At 38.3% G+C, this 20,618-nt stretch overlaps 2 protein-coding genes across 4 annotated transcripts in view; one reads left to right on the top strand and one right to left on the bottom strand.

Annotated features, from left to right (window-relative positions):
* The window catches only part of SLC26A5 (solute carrier family 26 member 5), a 37,464-nt gene extending 28,915 nt beyond the window's left edge, over nucleotides 1-8,549 (top strand). For 2 of the 3 annotated variants that reach the window (XM_008062818.1, XM_008062815.1), the window contains 6 exons: nucleotides 1,968-2,037; nucleotides 3,140-3,232; nucleotides 3,951-4,058; nucleotides 6,032-6,232; nucleotides 6,998-7,052; nucleotides 8,356-8,549. In XM_008062818.1, coding sequence (XP_008061009.1) covers nucleotides 1,968-2,037; nucleotides 3,140-3,232; nucleotides 3,951-4,058; nucleotides 6,032-6,232; nucleotides 6,998-7,052; nucleotides 8,356-8,549 — 721 coding nt within the window. Of the gene's footprint in view, nucleotides 1-1,967; nucleotides 2,038-3,139; nucleotides 3,233-3,950; nucleotides 4,059-5,846; nucleotides 5,853-6,031; nucleotides 6,233-6,997; nucleotides 7,053-8,355 lie in introns of all 3 variants that reach the window. The other variant, XM_008062817.1, reaches the window with a different exon arrangement.
* Nucleotides 8,550-13,724: 5,175 nt separating this feature from the next.
* Nucleotides 13,725-19,076, bottom strand: LOC103265114 (26S protease regulatory subunit 7-like; the record flags this gene model as incomplete). Its single annotated transcript, XM_008062820.2, has 5 exons — nucleotides 13,725-14,436; nucleotides 14,519-14,615; nucleotides 14,722-14,924; nucleotides 18,053-18,140; nucleotides 18,909-19,076. Coding segments are annotated over 5 exons (714 nt in total), but the record flags the coding sequence as incomplete, so codon positions are not given.
* Between the last annotated feature and the right edge of the window lie 1,542 nt (nucleotides 19,077-20,618).

The raw sequence follows: 20,618 nt of genomic DNA, 5'->3' as shown, positions 1-20,618 counted from the left end.
GAGCATTTTGTTGTAGATGCGACATTCTCGGGCCCTGTACCAGGCGCATAATATGTATTCTCTGAATGCTTGTGGAGGAAATCCACCACAGATAACATTTGTGTTACATATTCTAATTTGTAAAGCACTTTCACATTCATGCTAAGAGGCACCAGGGCATAGCCACAAGAGCATGGAATGTCAAACCAAAGACTTTGAGCCATATTCTGGCTCTGCCAAGTTCTGTGACCTTGAACAACTCACCTAAACCCACCAAGCCTAAATTTCTCATTTACAATATGACAGGATTATTAATAATGTTAATTACTATAAAATTAATGATAATATTAATAATGCCTAGGAGCATTGTTCAAAGGATATATTAAAGTAATGCCAAGTGTTCAAGAAATAGTAAAATAGTATCTGTCATCACTGTATCTAATTTGAGTCAGACTGTCCTATAAAAAGAGTTAGGAATTAGGACCCTGAAAAAATAATGTTTAAGATCTATTTAAACCAAATTAGGAAAACTACGCGTATCTGAGATGTTTGTTTTCTCCTCACATTCTCAATTTAGTACCCCTGGCTGCTATGAGTCAGTGGCTGTTGCTCATGACAAACAAAAATTTCCTCTCCTACTTTAGAATGAGAGCAGGAGGACAATTCTATCTACTGAGTGACATGAGGAGAACTTGAGTTACACATGTCCTGGCATAACTGGAACTCTGCACAGTTCATTGTTGCCTCATTTTTAAATGTCTGAATTGCCTATCTTTTGTCCTGACCAGATTGTTTGTGCAGTATGGTATGGGGAAGAAGGGATGATGTGGGGTACATGTGTGTGTGATATGTATGAATTGTGTGTATGGGTATATATTGTGTGCATGGGTGTGTATTGTGTGTGAGTGGTATGTGAGGTTGTGTGTATATGTGGTCTGTGAGGTATATGTAGTGTGTGTATTGTATATGTGTGGTGTATATGCATGTGTTATGTGATATGTATGTGTGTGCATATTGTGTGTGTGCATGTTGTGTATGTGTGTCATTGTGTATGTGTGGTATGTGTTATGGCATGTGTGTGGTGTGTATACGTTGTGTATATGTATGTGTTTTGTGTATGTGTGTGGTATGTAAGGGAGGTGTGTGTTGTGTATGTGTGTATAGTATCTGGTATGTATGAGGGGGACCCCAAAAAACTGGAATTTATTTATTAAAAACTGTATTTATTCTCACATATTTAAACATCAGTAACCTTAAAGTACCCTCCATTTGATGCAATACGCCTATAGAGATGCTTTTTTCCCACTGCTCAAAACAGTTTTTGAACTAATTTTGATGCCTTTTAGTACTCCTTCCATTTTTTGTTTCACCTCTTCCACAGCAGCAAAACGTTTCTCTTTGAGGACTTTTTTCATTGAGGAGGCAAACAAAAAGTCACTCAGGGTGAGATCAGGTGAATAGGGAGGGTGGAACACACAAGGTCATACTGTTTATGGTCAAAAACTGCTGAACACTCAGCATGATGTGGGCAGGTACGTTATCATGGTGAAAAAACCAGTAACCCGTTTGCCACACCTCAGGACATTTCTCGAGAACACAGCCTGTCACAACAGTGCTAACTGATACACTGATACCAATGGGTTCCTAGGACATGTGCCTAGTGGGGGAAACCTGTACCACAAGGAGTCCACACTCCAAAAGATAATTCTGTTTTTGTTTTTTAATCCCCCTCATTTGCATTGTGTATGTGGTATGAGGTACGTGTGGTGTGTATGTGTGTGTGGTTTATGGTATGTATATATAGTGGGAGGTGTGTGAAATGTGAGATTGTGATATATATGGAGCCCTTCTGCAAAGACCATGTAAGGATCAAGTATTCCTGAATTAACTAGCAAATCCAGACATGGCATGTGAACATACAAAACCTTATATTTAAATCACATACTGCACATCAACACAATGTTATTTAACACACTCTCTATCTCCAGTCCGAGCTACAAAGTCCTTGGACAGCTTCCTGACACTGATGTGTATATTGATATAGACGCATATGAAGAGGTAGGACATTTTTCTATCATTTTCAAAAGTTGTAACCATGTGATATGACTGTCTAAGTACTATTTTTACCCAGAACAAAAAATAGGGTATAGGGGAGGGAGGTATAGTGGCCAAAGTAAAAAGTCTGAGCTTTGATTTACTGTCCAGATTCAGTTTTATAGTTTATACTATATGTTCACTACTCATTTTCCTAATATTTATTTTTCCCACTTTTAGTGGGGATAAATCAGTATTGTTTGAATTAAAGTATATATTTACAAAATATTGAAACTGAGAGGATGGTTTATATGTGCAGGATTTTTTCTGATGAATGTAAGCATGGTAAATACTAATTTTAACCATGTAAAATATAGGGGTAGGGCTGTTTAAGTCTCCCATTTCATTTTAATGGCTAAAATTATGGCTTCATATTTCTTTCATTTTGAATGTTCTTTTCTTCTGTGGTATCGCAAAGACTTCTACAAAAATTTTTGAAACTACTTTTGTCTGTTTGCTTTGTCTCATGCTTGAGAAGAAATTCTCAGACTCGGTATAAGGTATTAGAAAATGAGGAAATGAGACTCACTCTAAGGTATAGATGTTCAAATTCCTATTTTTTCTCCTCATTCCAAAGAATTACAAGCTGGATTATTCCTTTCCAAATTATATCCCAGAGTTGCATGAAGCTTCTCGATACAATACTTAGTTTCACTTGTGGCCATGTAGGCTCCTTCCTGCATTTCATCAGTCAAACCAGTGTAAACATCTGCTCACTTTCTTTGCCCACTTCTCACAGTCAGTCTGGTACCAATTTTCCCTCTCCTATCCATTTTCTTTTCTCTTTTAAAAATATTTTTCAGTTCCTTCTTCTTTGTCTTTAATGGCAAAAATAAGACCAAGACTGACTTTTAAAAGAAATAGGAAGATGTGCACTTGTAAAAGCTTTCCTCTCAGTACTCTTCCTTGAGCATGAGTTGATAGAGTGACATCAGCATATCTAATCCCTGAAAGAGGGCCCTTAGCAATGTCTGTGCTAATTTTCAAGTTGGAGGAGGGAAACAATTGCAGTTTTAATTCTGAAAATATTTTCATGTGTTAAGTTCACTAATATTTTTCTCCTCAGGTGAAAGAAATTCCTGGAATAAAAATATTCCAAATAAATGCCCCAATTTACTATGCAAATAGTGACTTGTATAGCAGCGCATTAAAAAGAAAGGTAAGACATGAGAAATTAGGAAATTAAGATTATTTCTGAGGAAGGGACTTGTAGGTTACAGGAATGTGAGTCATTTAAATGTCTGCATATACTCAGAACTAAATAGTATAGAAATTATATCTCTCTCCTCCTCCTCCTCCTCCTCCTCTCTCTCTCTACTTTTTTATTTTGGTAAAATATACATAACAAAATTTACCCTTTTAAGGATTTTCAAGTGTACAATTCAGTGAGTGGCATTAAGTACATTAAGTACATTTCTATGCATCCATCACCACTATTCATTCTCTTACCATATGCATATATTACCTTTTCAAAAAAATTTAAGAAAATAAAGTTGAAAAATTAGTTTTAGGTTTCTTACTCTTAGAATCATGTGGATTCCTTTGGTCATGATTGGAACTCAATCCTATACCACACAGCATAATAAGAAAACCTCCCCATCAGTCCACAGAGTCTCTTAAAGATAAGAATCTGAAAGATCTGACTTTGTAAAGGCCACTCTAAAAATTCTCTGTAGTACTTTAGCTTCTGGTTGTCTTGAATAAAGATTGAGAATAAAACAGGCTACTAACGTTCTTTTAATGAGGGAGTAAACAGTTCAGAGCAACTGAACTGCTGGATAGAGAGCAGTTGAATGGAGAGATCTGAAGAGGAATGGACTTTGGGTGGGTCCCTGGAGCCATGAAGTAAATTTTGCATATATTACTCTTCTGTAAAGACTGGAGTGAACCCAGCACTCATCATGGGAGCAAGAAGAAAGGCCATGAGGAAGTATGCTAAGGAAGTCGGAAATGCAAACTTGGCCAACGCGACTGTTGTCAAAGCGGTGAGTGGGCTTTTTGTTGTCATTTTCCCTTCTCTCTTGATGTGCAGTGCCCCACCTTGATTCATTATTGAAGTTTAAACACAGCATTAAGTTACTAAAACAGGAAAGCTTATAGACTAAGTATCCTCTATATATTGAAACTCCTTGATAGGGTTAGTTATGAGAATGTTTCTGAAATAAGTAGTGAAAATATTGTTTTAAAAAATGAAAATCAGGTCAGGCATGGTGGCTCATGCCTGTAATCCTAGTACTTTGGGAGGCCAAGACAGCAGAATTGCTTGAGGCCAGAAATTAGAGACCAGCCTGGGCAACATAGCAATATCTCATCTCTACTAAATTAGCTGAGCATGATAGCGCACATCTGTAGTCTCTGCTACTCTGGAGGCTGAGGCAGGAGAATCACTTGAGCCCAGGAGATCAGTGTTGCAGTGAGCTATGATCTTACCACTGCACTACAGCCTGGACAACGAAGTGGGATCCTGACTCAAAAATAAAATAAGCTAAAAATAAAAATCAGCTGGGCATGATGGCTCACGCCTGTAATCACAGCACTTTGGTAGGCGGGGGCAAGAGGATTGCCTAAGCCCAGAGGTTCAAGACCAGCCTGGGGAACTTGGTGAGACCTCATCTCTACAATAAATAAAAAGATTAGCTGGGTGTGGTGGCACACACCTGTAGATCCAGTCACTTGGAAGACTGAATTGGAAGGATTGCCTGAGCCCAGAAGGTCAAGGCTGCGGTGGGAGCGAGTGTGCCACTACACTCCAGCCTGGGCGACAGAGGAGATTCTGATTCAAAAATAAATAAATAAAGATAAAAATCACACAGTACCTTAATACATTTTGCCACTAGCACTTTGTCATAGACGTATTCAACTGATAGTTACAAAACTCAAAGGCTGGTCTTTACTGTTCAGGCTTTTTGTAACTTGTGGCCTCTCATATTGAAGTTAATGGAACTATTTTGGAAGTTAGGGAAAATGAATAGGATTTTGTTGGACAAGAAAGAGAGAAAGAAAGAGAGAGAGAGAAGGAGGAAGAGAAGAAAAGAAATTGGACTGAGCGTCATGGCTCAGCCTGTAATCCTAGCACTTTGGGAGACCAAGGCGAGAGGACTACCTGAGCCCAGGGATTTGAGACCAGCCTGGACAACTTGGTGAGACCTTGTCTCTTCAATAAATCCGCCGGAGCCCAGCAGGTCGAGGCTGCGGTGGCTAGGAGCGGCCACTGCACTCCAGTCTGGGCGACAGAGTGAGACTCCAACTCAAAATAAAATAAAATAAAATAAAATAAATCACAAAAAAAACTAGCCGGGTGTGGTGGCATGCGTCTGTAGTTTCAGCTACTTGGAAGGCTGAGACGAAAGGATCGCCGGAGTCCAGCAATTCAAGACTGCGGTGGCCGTGAGCATGGCACTACCCTTTAGGCTGGGTGACAGAGTGAGACTCCAACTCAAAAAAAAAGAAAGAAATTGAGCTAAAATTGAATGTTTTGCACACATCTTTTTTTGTCACATTACAAGGCTGGAATATGACAAATATTCTAGAAAGGATCTGGCATCGTCAGTAGCTTGAGAATTAAGGGCATATTTTCTGCTATAAATCTTTCTCACAACCGGCCAGGCACAGTAACTCTCACCTCTAATCCCAGCACTTTGGGAGGCTAAGGCAAGAGGATTGCTTGAGCACAGGAGTACGAGGCCAACCTAGGCAACATAGCAAGACATTGCCTCTAAAAAAAATTTAAAAATTAGCTGAGTGTGTTGGCATGCACCTTTAGTACTCAGGAGACTGAGGTGGTAGGGCAGCCTGAGCCCAGGAGGTCAAGGCTGTAGTGAGCTGTAATCATGCCACTGCACTCCAGCCTTTGACAGACAGAGTAAGAGTGAGACCTCACCTCAAAAAAAAAATCTTTCTTACGACCAAAGCTGTGAGTCGTTCATGGAATTCTGGTTTGGTTTGATTTTTGACATAGGATGCAGAAGTAGATGGAGAAGATGGTACGAAGCCTGAAGAAGAGGATGATGAAATAAAATATCCCCCAATAGTCATCAAAAATACACTTCCTGAAGAAATACAAAGATTTATGCCCCCAGGGGATAATGTCCACACCATCATTTTGGATTTTACACAAGTCAATTTTATCGATTCTGTTGGAGTAAAAACTCTGGCAGGGGTAAGCATCACCTTGAACAAGTCATTTAATATCATGTGCCCAGTGTCGCCATTTGTAAAATCAGGAACTTGAACTAGGGTCCCCATTCAACTCTTAAAATTCTTGTTGTTGTTGTTTTTCAACTTCTGATAATGGAAATTTTTATAAATATACAAAATTAAAGATTTTAGTATAATGAATTCCTGTGTAACTACCACTAAGCATTAGAATTAGCAGTTATTGATAGGGTCAATCTGGTTTCCTTTATACCTGACATCCATTTTCTTCTCTTATTTTGAAACACATCCCAGTCATCACATCATCTGTAAATATTTCAGCATCTCTCTTTACCAGAACATTCTTTTTATAAAGCAGGAACATAATATTCTGCACATGGTGGCACACACCTGTAATTCCAGCTACTTGGGAGGCCAAGGCAGGCAGTTCACATGAGCTCTGGAGTACAAGACCAGCCTGGGCAAAATAGTGAGAACTTCATGTATAAAAACTAAAAATAAAAATAATTTTTAAAATAATAGTATTTTAAAACTTTCATAATACCTTTATTACACACAGAAAATTTAAAATTTTTGAGACTCCTAATTATTACTGTCCATATGAAAAGAAATACAAAATTCTGTTGTTAAACAGATTAGCTTAAAAATGTATAAGTGAAGGAATGAGAGTGTCTTACATCACGGAAAAACATATTGGTAGGAACATATTGGTAGGAAATAACTGGCACAGAGTCAATATAAACTAAACTTTATTTCAACATTATTACAGATTGTAAAAGAATATGGAGACGTCGGTATTTATGTGTATTTAGCAGGATGCAGTGGTGAGTACGTTTCTAGGATGGGGAGAAGCTAACATTTAAATTTTGTTTCTCTTCTAGTAATAATTTCATTTGCAAATTTTCCCCTTAATTTAAAATTTTTATAAAAATGAAAACTATTCTTCTGAAAAAAAAGCACTCTCAAGCCAGCTTTGAGATTAGCCACTTAGAGACACTCATCTCACTAGTTGCTTGTGGCAGGCCTCCTGAACTGGAGTTGGAAGAAAGGAGCCAGGGCGCCAGTGTACTAATGGGGGCCCATCCTCCAAAAGATAATTCTGGGGTTGTTTTTTTTTTTCCTCTGTCATATATTTTGATTAAAACAGTGCTTGGAAATGAAACCTACATAAAGACATCTCTTTTCACCTGACAGATTAGCAAAATAAAAAATGGTTGACAGTATGCTCTGTAGGCATATGGTGGGAGAACAGGCTCTCTCAGACATTACTGGGAGGAGGAGTGCAAAATGGAACAGCCTCTATGGAGGGCAGACTAACCATCTTTCAGAATTACAAATGCAGGCCAGGTGCAGTGGCTCAAGCCTGTAATCCCAGCACTCTGGGAAGCAGAGGTGAGGGGATTGCCTGAGCCCACGGGTTCAAGAACAGCCTAGACAATTTGGCGAGACCTCATCTCTACAATAAATCAAAAAATTAGCCGAGTGTTGTAGCGCACACCTGTAGTTCTGGCTACTTGGAAGGCTGAGGCGGAAGGATTGCAGGAGTCCAGCAGGTGGGTGACTGTGAACGTGCCACTTGCACTACAGCCTGGGTAACAGTAAGACTGACTCAAAAAAAAAAAGAAGAATTACAAATGCATTTACCTTTTAACACAGCAGATCCAACAATATGTTCCACATGTTCAAAATGATACATGCATGTGGTTGATCAGCACAGCATTGTCTGTGAAAACTGAAGACTGGAAAAAGACCTCAAGTACCAAACAAAAGATACTAATCTAGAACATGCCTGTACAATAGAATACTATGTAGTGGTAAATACATAAATCAGTAAGTCTAAATAATATGCAATTGGGGGGCAGGAAAAGGGGGAAATGAGGATGTATTTTATATTTACTTGTATCTGCATAAAGAAATCTGGAAGAATGCATAAGACAGTAATTAAAGTAGCTTCTTAGGACTGGGGGTATGATGTGATGGAGCTAGGGATTGGAGTGAGTGTCTATAATAGTGTTTTAATGTCTAAACTGTATGGAAACATTGCTTTTCTTTCTTTTTTTTTTTTTTTTTTAATGTTCAAGACCAATACCCACAGTATGGACAAATTTTCTTCTCTTCTTTTAATAGCACAAGTTGTGAATGACCTCACTCGAAACAGATTTTTTGAAAATCCTGCCTTATGGGAGCTGTTGTTCCACAGCATTCATGATGCAGTCTTGGGCAGCCAGCTTCGAGAGGCGCTCGCGGAACAAGAGGCCTCAGCTCCACCTCTCCAGGAGGACTTGGAGCCCAATGCCACCCCTGCTGCTCCCGAGGCATAGATGAAGACCTCACCCTGGGATGGGGAGATGAGGACCTCACCCAGAGATGGAGTTATGAGCCTCTCGTGAAATTCCTCATTAACCCATTTTAAATACTAGACACTAGATTTTTTTCTAAGGGTAAATACTAGTAGTCAAGGCTTGATTTGGACGGTGAATGACGCATATCAAGATGTATCTTACTTGTGTTTATTTTTAACTGAACATTTCAAAGATAAATTGGCCTTTTGCCTGCATTTATTGTGCAGTGGCATTCTGTTACTTGTTGGTATTATCTTTGAAAAATTTATTTCCGATAAGTACTTTTCTTATGAATAGGCTGTGCTGTCACCTGATGAGTAGTGCTTCCTTGTTTTTGTACTTGTATGTCTACAGACTGTATAATCAGTTATCAAACAGAAGAGAGAAACTTGTAATTTTCTGGAAGTTCTTGTTTTAAAATAACGCTTTGTTGTTATAGAAATAATTAAAGTGCATTTTAGACATTTTGAAACAATAGCATACAAGCAAAAATAAGACAGTAACATTATATTTCTACCACTCAGAGATCATCACTGTTAACACCATATCCTTCCGGATCTTTTTCTATGCACATATATTTACATTTTTAACCAAAATAATATCATACCTACATAGTGTTTTATAATCTATTTTTCTTTAATCAACAATCTCTACTTTCTCATTCCACAACATTTTTACCTTAGAATATTTAAATTTCCTCAGTTGTCCCCAAATATGGGGTTGGTTTGTCCAAGCTGTTATTCATTCTATAATCTTACATTGCAAATGGCCATGTCTTTTTGAAGTTCTTTAAGTCTATTTTAATCTAGCACAGTTTTGTTTTTGTTTTTGGTTTTTGAATGACATTGTGCAGTTGTCTTGTAGAATCCCGTCTTGTGAATTTGTCTAGTTGGTATTTCATGGTGTGGTTTCTTTAGTTTCTTTATTCCCTGCAAGTTCTATCTAGAGGCTTCACACATGCTTTGTATTGTATCACATCAGAAAGCACGTACTATCTAGCTGACTTACCATTAACTAGGATCGATCGCTGGATTGGTATGACAGTCTGATCCTCCAATTAGGTTTTCCTCTTGATGACTCCAGTCTTATCCAAAAGGGGTTCCTTTGGCACTGAATGAATGTCCAGCTTCCCATTAGCCAGGGAACCCAGAAGTGTTAACATTGAGTAATAATTCTTACTTAAATCAGTTATTTTATTAAGGTTTGTGATTTTTTTTCTAATTCTCTAATTTCTTCTGTAATTATTAGATGGTTGTTATACAAACTATAGCTTTCTCTCCTCAAAAGTAGGTTGAATGCTTTATTTCCATTGAATTATCAGGTCCAGAATCGTTTTTTGTTTAGATTTTCTATTTTTTGGCATAATGGTAGTTTCATGAATATGTATAATATGTTTCAGTCCATTATATTCTTCTAAATGCCTAAGTTGTCACAACTGTGTCTAGAAGCATTATTGTTGCTAATAGTGAAGTAGCTTTAAAGACCATATTTCTAAGGAAGCTAACCCCCCCATGTATAGTTTAATATCTTTCTTAGAACTCCATAACAATTATCAGTTAATTATTCATCAAACTCAGTTTTTAGCCTATGAGGGAGCAAAATACTTAATCATTCCACAGGAATGTCAATGGTTGGAGCGGGAGTAATCTTTAAACCAATTTGTCATAGAAAGTTCTTGCTCTTATAGTTGTTTCTACCACTTCACTGTGTATCAAAGCACAGGCCTATCTGAAGTCTCCTCTGCTAAGAATTCCTGCTAATAGTGAGTTTGTCTGTTTTGTTTTATATGTTTTCTGACTGACTTGTTTTAGTTTTCAGAAATATGACATTGTCTGGAGAAAAGCTGTCAGATCCCGATAGAATTTTATTAGCATGGCCTACTTGGAAACAAACCCTATGGTGTGTTTAACTCCTATCAGGTTCCTCAATGTCTTTATTAATTTAATTCAAAATAGACTCCTCCTTCTAATCACTAGTTTATCTAGTTCTAGAATGAAATTAAATTTACATTATTTCCTTTGCAATCATCACACGCAAGATCAGATACATCTGCCTTCTGACACAGACTGCCTTCTGAAAAAGCATGTAGTTGTAGAACTTCAGCTTATACTAGAAACTTTTGTAAGGGACCTATATCATTTCAGCCATTTAAGTAGAAATTAAGGATTTTAAACAGTTATAAAATACTTCATTGCATTTTCTTTAGCATCAGCCAACAAATGCCTGTCATACAGTAGATTCTCGTGCTCCAGTGGTTGATAGATTGAAAGTAGTGTATCAAAAAGTATTTGTCTATAGCTTATAAATTTGTATTTAACTTTTCTGTTCTTTATCAACCTATTTTGAGTAAAATTCCATCATGTACATAAAAAAGCTTAAGTCTTAGTAAAGGTGGGAAAATATATTTTTGTTTTAGCAATTTGTTTAGCATCTCTGAGAATGAGTGCATTTCAAAACAAATTTCACCTATATGTAAATATGTCAGAGTGTTCTACATAGAATTATTTCATACAGTGTTAAATTTCCTGACCTTTAAACAAATATCTTACAATCTTGTCTCTGCCTTTCATAGAATTAATGTATAAGCCCACCTTTTCTTTCTGGGCCTTAATAGCTGCTAGTGTACGTGTGTCTCTATGTGTTTTTCAGCCCTGATTCAAATTCGGATTCATATCGCCCTATCAAAATGGGAATCATATACATTGACAGATACAGAAACTTAGACTAGCCTACTTTCATGGCAGTATGAGAAAGCCCTGTTCTGAAGGTCTCGTAAAGAGACTTTCTCAAATCCTGCACAGTATGACAGTTGTTGATCTCTGCCTCTTGAATAAATGGAATATGTTTGAAAACAATTATAAACTGGGACCCAGGAATTGCAAATTCATGTCATAGACACTGACTTTGTACAAGCACTCATCTGTAGTGGGATCCAGAGAAACAGTGAAGGGTATGGGTCCTCTTCAAGCCCTGGGAGTTGCTCATTTTGTAGTTTTCAGGCAATATCTAAAACATCCAGTCCACGTGTTTTCATCTTGTAGCCTTACCTGTGTAACAAAGAAGGTACCAGCCAGAATCTGCCCTCTTGTGTGCAAGAAGAAAATAGAGGGTAGCAAACCCAGAGAATCTGCCCTGGGGCGGGTATGTGTGTTTTCCTGTGTGTTGGGGGGTGGGGGGTGTGCCCTTGTGTGGGGATGAGAGAGGGTAGGGTGTGTGGTGGGAAGTCGCTATCAATTATGTCTGCCCCTTTAAAGATAGTGAATCTATTTAAATTTTAAAATCAAACAAAACTTCCTTTGTGTGAGCCTGTATGCTTTAGAGAGTGCAAAAATGCTGTTGGTCCTTCTTAGTGTACCTTTCAAGAATGCTTTTAGGATTCAGGATGTTTAGAGTCTTGATGTTTTGAATGCTCATGGAAGTGCTGAGAACTGACAAAGTATCATCTAATTCTCCAAACATATAGCCAGCCAAAATGCATGCAATGGTTTTGAAACTCCTCCAGTCTTAACAAAATGGTAAAAGCCAGCACCGCACCAGGTAACATCCCTGCTTGAATTTAATCAAGTTTGAGCATCTGAAAAATCCATCTTGCCTTTGAGAAAGGCTTACCAGATTTTCATTATAACAGTGTATAGCATAATACTTTATGTAACGGATAAACCTGAGAAGCGTCATGAAGATTAAGTTTTATAAATTGAATCACATTTTTTAATGTTAAAAAGTTTTTTTAAAGAAACTCTACAGCATATTTTCTAAAGTCACAAACCCTTTGTATCCTGATTTATCAGCATCCTGATATATGTATATATGTACGTGTCCACACACGTGTATGGGTACACACCTATGTTTTAGGTGGAGTTCCCAGTAAATGTATATTTTATCTTTTTAAATAAGATAAAAACATGTTAATCTAGTCAATGTTGATGTCTGCATACATATGCCTAGGCAGAAACACCCAAACTTCAAATAATTCATTGTATGATATGTGGTCAGATTTTCATCACGGACCTAACTGATATGTCAAGATTATTGTCTACATAATATTAGGCTTGAGTGAGCGCAACATGTCCAATTCTAGTTGTCTCAAATTGGTGTATATGAGCATGTGGCCATATGAAAAGTGGAGACTTCAGTGTGTTCTAAATGCTTAGATTTATCTAATCAAAACATTCAAAAAATCTAGTCATCTACTTGAGCATATCTTATTGAAAGCAGGACCTGAAAATAGTTTGCTCTATTTCATACCTCAAGAAATACTAGGGCAGGTTTAGAAAAAAGATGTATTTTTCTGATCAAGTTCACAAAAATAGAAAATCAAAAAAGAATGAATGTTGGTTGGCTTTTATGAACGAAGGGCTTTAACTTTTTTACTCAAAAACTTTAATAAATTTAAATATTTCAATGTAATAGCACTTTTGATGTTGTCAACTTCTCTTGTGAACTAAAAATTTATCTAACTCTTATTTTGCAACCTATTTATGAACAATTAACTTCAATAAAAATACTCGTTATTGTGCTTTGGTCTCAGTGCTGGGGCAAAGGAAGGGGTAATTGTGGTGGAAGATGGGATTTGGTGTTTTTTTTTTTGTTTTTTTTTTTTGGTGTCTCACTCCATTGCCCAGGCTGGAGTACAGTGTGGCACACACACAGCCACCCCAGCATCCACTTGGTGGGCTCCAGCGATCCTTCTGCCTCAGCCTTCCAAGTAGCATTCCAAGCGAATGCTATCACACCTGGCTAATTTTTTATTTATTGTAGAGACAAGATCTCACCAAGTTGCCTGGGCTGGTCTCGAACCCATGGGCTGAGGCAATCCACTCACCTCACCCTCCCAAAAGCTGAGCCACTGAGCCCAGTCAAGAGATCATTTTTAAGAAATCTGTTGAGGATTCTAATATAACCTTTATTTAAAAACACCTCATTGTAGATCACAAGTCTAACAGGAGCTTTACCAACATTTTAAACAACTAATAAAATGAAATTATCATTTTTCTCTGTATGAAGCCAATTCCAGATTTACTAAATTAGTTTATCATGTGCATACATTTTCTTTCTGCTTTACCTGTACCACCTTGCTGTTCTTTAAAATCACTAATTCTTCTTGATTAACTTGAAATTAGTCAAATGGCAAAACAAAACATATTACAGCAAATGTTTTTTCCACTTAAAAAACGGTTGGCCAAAGCTTTATTATTTAACATGGTAGAGGAAAAACTATCATAATGCATGTGGTCATATAAGCTATTTTGATGAGGGACAGAAGAGCATAATAGCAGCACAAGTAATGGAGCTGACAAACTTGAACTTCAATCCCAGCTCTACCACCAAAAGTAAATTAAGTAGGAAAGTTTTTGCATACATTAGATCAAGATCTATTTGATCATCTGCACTGGACAGATGGGGAATACAATGAGAACATATCTACAGCACCCAGTCAGCACATGCTTAGAACATACATGGTCTAAGCAAGCACCTTATATATGTGAAACCCTCAAATGGTAGGGGTCAAAAACAGTCAACATATAGTAAACAAGTTTTCTGCTTAATGACATTAGATATCACCTTTTATTGTAATACAGAGAAAAGAGATCTGGAAATAAGCATACAATTTTGAAGCCATTTATTTTTTTTTGCAAAGTGGTTATTAACAAGTCTATATAAGGTTAGGACTTCACTTATAAGTGTTTTCACTTGAAATCCTTCAGGACTCAGTTGTATGTCATGTAGCGGGGAGTAGCACTGAATTTGGCATAAGACTTAATGACCTTATTTACAGCTTCCAAGAAATCCTTTTCAGTAGCAATTTTTCGCCGTGCTCTGATGGCAAACATGCCAGCTTCTGTACAGACGCTTCTAATTTCAGCACCTTTCAAACAAAAAGATGACAGGCTTATTAAAGTCACTTTAACAGACAGACCAGTCACTTTAAGCAAGACCTTTCCACTTACCAGTACTATTTGGACACAGCCGTGCTAACAATTCAAATCTGATATCTCTTTCAACACTCATTGAACGGGCATGAATCTTAAAGATGTGAGTCCTACCCTGAAAATGAGGGAATTAGGAAATATTAAAATTGAAAAACATTACAGAAAGAAAAAAACTTCAAGTTTTTTCTAGAACCTTTTCTAAAATGAAATGGTTTTCTTACCTCTAGATCAGGTAAGCTAAATTCAATCTTTCTGTCCAATCTCCCTGGCCTCATCAGTGCTGGATCCAAAGTATCAGGTCTGTTAGTAGCCATCAGCACTTTAATATTGCCTCGAGGATCAAAACCATCCAGCTGATTGATCAGTTCCAACATTGTTCTCTGCACTTCATTGTCACCTCCAGCACCATCATCAAACCGAGCCCCTGAGACGACAAAAAGAAAAGCTCTTCAAGTCCACTCAGAGTAGCACTATGCGTAACTTGAAAATATTGGCTATCTCAGCTGAAATCATGCCCTCCAGCATAAGTGTGCACATCTCACTTTGAAACAAAGCCTACAAAAACTGCCTGCTTTCCACAAAACTAATTAGAAAGTGAATCTTGCCTATCAAAAGGATTCATCATAGATTACTCAACATAGTCTCCTTTAAAGTATTTTTTAAACTCTTTAAATAATTTTGTGTTTTGGCAGAGCGTGGTGGCTCATGCCTGTAATCTCAGCACTTTGGAGGCCTAGGTGCAAAGATCTCTTGCCCAAATGTTCGAGACCAGCCTAGGCAACATAGCAAGATCTCATCTCTACAAAAAAAAAAATTTTTTTTTTTGAGTTGCAGTCTTACTCTGTCGCCCAGGCTGGAGTGCAGTGGCACGCTCTCAGACACCCCAGCGTTGACCTGCTGGGCTCCGGTAATCCTTCCACCTCAGCCTTCCAAGTAGCTAGAGCTACAGGCACATGCTATCATACCCGGCTAATTTTTTGATTTATTGTAGAGATGAGGTCTCACCAAGTTGTCCAAGCTGGTTTCAAACCCATGGGCTCAGGCAATCCTCTCATCTTGGCCTCCCAAAGTGCTGGGATTATGAGCTTGAGCCACTGTTCCCAGCCATTTTTTTTTTTGAGTTGGAGTCTCACTCTATCACCCAAGCTGGAGTGCAATGGCATGCTCATAGCCATGGCAGCCTCGACCTGCTGGGCTCAGGTGATCCTTCCGGCTCAACCTTCCAAGTAGCTGGAATTACAGGCACACACCACATACCCAGCTAATTTTTTGATTTATTGTAGAGATGAAGTCTCGTCAAGTTGCTCAGGCTGGTCTCAAACCTGTGGGTTCTCATTTTGGCCTCCCAAAGTGGGATTATAGGTGTAAGCCACCGCGCCCAGCAAAAATTTAATTAGTCAGTCATGTTGGCACACGCCTGTAATCGTAGCACCTTGGGAGGCTGAAGCAGGAGGATCACTTGAACCCAGGAGGTTGAGGCTGCAGTGAGCTGTGATTGTGCCACTGCACTCCAGCCTGGGTGGCAGAATAAGACCCTGACTCAAAGAAAAAATTTTTTTTTTTGAATCACTCAAAAACGCCTGTTTGTTCAATACAATATACACCTGAATGAGGCAACAGAGTAACATGCAAACTTTAGCTCTATAACGATGTTTGATTATATGTTGAAAACTGTCACTATTCTAAATTTCCCAAAACTGCACTTTGAAATATGGCAAAATTCATAATACAGTAGAACCATAATCAAGCTGATCTGTATATACTAAAGTGTCCTAGGTTCTTGTCAGTCTCTCATTTCAACCAAAATAGGCAAAACAAAACAAAACTAGCCACCAAACAGAAATAATAGTATTTTCTTCCTGCATCCTAATAGACTATTTTATACACAATCCACTTGGAATTCACAGCTTCATAAGGCATACTCCAATGATACTATAAAAATGACTTCAGGCCGGGCTCGGTGGCTCAGCCTGTAATCCCGCACCTTGGGAGCCCGAAGTGAGTGAATTGCCTGAGCCCGCAGGTTTGAGACCCACCTGGGCAACTTAGCGAGACCTCATCTCTACAATAAATCAAAAAATTAGCCGGGCATGGTAGCGCGTGCCTTTAGTTCCAGCTACTTGAAAGGCTGAGGCGGAGGGATCGCCAGAGCCCAGCAGGTCGAGGCTGCGGTGGCTGGGAGCGGCCACTGCACTCCAGTGTGGGCGACAGAGTGAGACTCCAACTCAAAAAAAAATAACTTCAGAGTCACAACACTGTATCAATATACTGTGATCAAAGTATGGCCCTTGAAAACTGCAAAATGTCCAAACTCAACAACGTCCATCCAGTCTAAAAGCAAGACTCTAGATAACCACAGTACCTAGCAGTGTTATCAAAGTCCACTATATTTTAAAGTCATTTTTGACTTTAAGTTTATTAAATAATAACTGATGCCTGGACATATGACACTTCTTCAACTACTAAGGAGTACTGCTACTATAGACTGATTATAACAGTTGCAAATGCCTATAGGACAGTTAGCGTTTTTTTTCTTTTTGAGTTGGAGTCTCACTCTCACCCAGATTGGAGTGCAGTGGCCACTCCCAGGCACCGCAGCCTCGACCTGCTGGGCACCAGCGATCCTTCCACCTCAGCCTTCCAAGTAACTGGAACTATAGGCGTGCACTACCACACCTGGCTAATTTTTGATTTATTGTAGAGATGAGGTCTCACCAAGTTGCCCAGGTGGAACTCGAACCTGCGAGCTCAGGCAATTCACTCATCTCGGCCTCCCAAGTGCTGGGATTACAGGCTGAGCCACCGAGCCCAGCCAGAGTTTTCAAATCTACCATATTTATTACTTAATTTGAACCTCTCAAAAACTCATGAAATAGACAAAGCAGGAATTATCATTCTCTTTATGAGTTGAGCAAACTGAGGCTCACAAGTTAGTTAAAATAAATTGTCTAGATCTCATGGCTAATACTGTGAAGCCAACAAGTACATTATTTTATGTGAACTAAGAAAAGCCACCACCAATTAAATTTTGCCCCAATGCTTTCTTACCATATTTAAAGATGATGCATCTCAATTTAGGAGTTGTTAAAGTATAGAAATAAGTATTATATGAATTAGATATAGGTTGAGAATCCTAAATCTGAAAATCCAAAATTTAAAACTGTGAGCATCAACATGACACTCAAAGGAAATGCTCATTGAAGCGTTATAGATTTCAGATTTTCAGATTTGGGATACTCAACCAGTATAATGTAAATATGCCAAAATCCAAAGTATCTGAAATCCAAAACATTTCTAGTCCCTAACATTTTGAATAAGAGATATTCAAAAAAGATAAAGGTTCTAAAAAGTGTCCATGCTATATAATGTTTCTTTTTTCCTTTATACTTTAGCACTAATTTTTTTTAGCTCTGTGGATACAATGTTTCAGAGCTCATAAGAGTAGGAATTAAAATTTTGTACAAGATTAGCATATCAGAACGCTAACACATGTCACTTTAGAGCATTCATAAATCCCAATCCTAAAGCAGTTCTCTGAAATATCATTCATACCTCCAATAGCATCAATTTCATCAAAGAAGATAAGGCAGGCTTTTTTTGTTCTGGCCATTTCAAAGAGTTCACGAACCATTCGAGCCCCCTAATAAGAAAAATAATTTGTTAATTCAGAGTTGGTTTTAAAATCTTTTGAAAGACTGGCATCTGCTCCCTATTCCATCAAATTAATCTTACTAGCCTTAAAACACTATTAAGTAATTTCCATGATTCTACTTATCTATTAAATAGCAATAAGTTTAAGGCCTGAACAGGTCAAGTTAACAGTTAAGTAAAATAAAGGCAACATTCTAATCAGGAAATCTTGAGGAAATAAAGCATCTGATCTTTCACTTGAAATTCCTCTCCACTAAATTTGATTTGTTAGTCGTGATTGGGGAATGAAAGTATATCTCAACTCATGCAGCTCCTCATCTAATTCTTATTATAAATATGCTAATCATTCACAGGTTTCAGATAAAATGCATATAGCCCTAGACTGGCTCCCTAAATATATATGTCTATATACATATACACATTCTTTGTTTTTACTTTCTCATTAGAACATAACACCACCCCTGAAGGGAAAGTACACTTTTGAATTCATTCACCAGACATTTCTGTAAAAGCCACATCTGTAGAAAATGGTATCCTACTGAGTAGGGAACATATTTATTAAAATTTTAAGTGGTTGCCTATTTCCAAATGACCACAGGAAAAGCTGGTGACTTTTGGGTTTCTAAAACTACTAAGTACGATCAAGACATTTCAGGTCTCAATTCCTCAACGTAGAATTGCCATTTTTAATTTCATTCAAACTTTACAAATCTTTCACAGAACTGTACATTCTTTGATTTTGATAAATTTACTTTACCTCACCAACGTATTTCTGTACAAGCTCAGATCCAATAACTCGAATGAAGCAAGCATCAGTCCTATTAGCAACTGCCCGAGCACAAAGTGTCTTGCCTGTACCAGGTGGACCAAAGAGCAGCACACCCTTGGGAGGCTCAATGCCAAGATTAACAAACCTCTCTGGCTGTAATAGAGACACAAGTGATTTTTACACTTATCACTTCTGTATAATAAAAATAAGATTACTTCTACATCAATATATTTAAATCAAAATTATTAGGTCCATAATCTATATACTTGATCTAAAATAGAAATTTTACTTATTTTAAAATTTGAGCTCTAGACTAGACTCATAACAATACATAAAACTGAATGACTTTTAAAAGTGCTTCTAAGCTGGGCTCGGTGGCTCAGCCTGTAATCCCGCACCTTTGGGAGGCTGAGGTGAGTGGATTGCCTGAGCCCACGGGTTCGAGACCCGCCTGGGCAACTTGGCGAGACCTCATCTCTACAATAAATCAAAAAATTACCCGGTTGTGGTAGCGCGCGCCTGTAATTCCAGCTACTTGGAAGGCTGAGGCGGAAGGATCGCCAGAGCCCAGCAAGCAAGGCTGCAGTGGCCGGGAACGGCCACTGCACTCCAGTCTGGGCGACAGAGTGAGACTCCAACTCAAAAAAAAAAAAAAAATAAGTGAATGAACATTTTATTCTGTTTAAAACACACCTTGAAAGAGCCATGCTATGTCAAGGGTCATGCCACTCAATGTTCCATGAGGAAGTAGCGTTTTTGGAAACTTCCAAACCATCAAATGATGCATTCTGGATCACAACCGTGGAGCTCACTTACAGGGATAATCCCACCATGCCGTATATTTCTGTTAACTCAGCCATTGCCAGTCTAACCCTACCACCCCACCAAAACCTCTTGCCCAGGTCACTGAAGACCTCCATGTTAACAAATCTAATAGTGTCCCTTTTGTCTGCATCTAACTTCATCCTCCAACGGTATTCAACACAAGTGGTTACTCTCTGATCCAACAGTCTCCTTTCTCAGTTTTTGTGACAGTATACACTTTTACAAGTTCTCCATTATCTTTTACTGCTCCTCTTTGGTCTATTTTAAATATTCCTCCTTTGTCCAATATCTAAATTTTCAAGGGCCCCAGCACTAATTTCTGGGAGTTCTCTTTTCTTTATGTACTTTCTCTTTAAGTGAGCTCCTCTATTACCATGGCATTAAATATCATCTATATGTTGATTTCTTTCGTATTCATATCCCCAACCCAAAACTCAACTCTATATGCTAGACTCACATAATGAACTATTTAGACATCTACTTGGAGATCTCAGCGGCATCTTAAACTAATGCTGTTCAACACAGAGTGTTTCATTAGTACCCTGTTCCCTACCTCCTCTTTCCCAAATATAACTGCTCTTCTCCCAGTCTTTTCCATCTCATTAGAAGAAACCACGATCTACCAAGCTATTGAAACCAGAAACCAGAAAATAATTTTTGTTTCTGCTATCTCCCTTACCTCCAACATCTGATCAGCAAGTTCTGTAAAAAAATCTCTTCTTTTTTTTGAATTGGAATATCACTCTTGTGGCCCAGGCTGGAGTGCAGCGGCATGGCGATGGCCACCAGGGCCTCAAACTGCTGGGCTTAGGCAATCCTTCTGCCTCAGCTTTCCAAGTAACTGGAACTGCAGGTGTATACCACCACGCCTGG

This window comes from Carlito syrichta, unplaced genomic scaffold, assembly GCF_000164805.1.
Source record: "Carlito syrichta isolate Samal-C Ts95f unplaced genomic scaffold, Tarsius_syrichta-2.0.1 Scaffold305844, whole genome shotgun sequence".
NCBI lineage: Eukaryota > Metazoa > Chordata > Mammalia > Primates > Tarsiidae > Carlito > Carlito syrichta.
The sequence above is the reverse complement of the archived record's forward strand: the minus strand, read 5'-3'. Positions and strand labels throughout refer to the sequence as shown.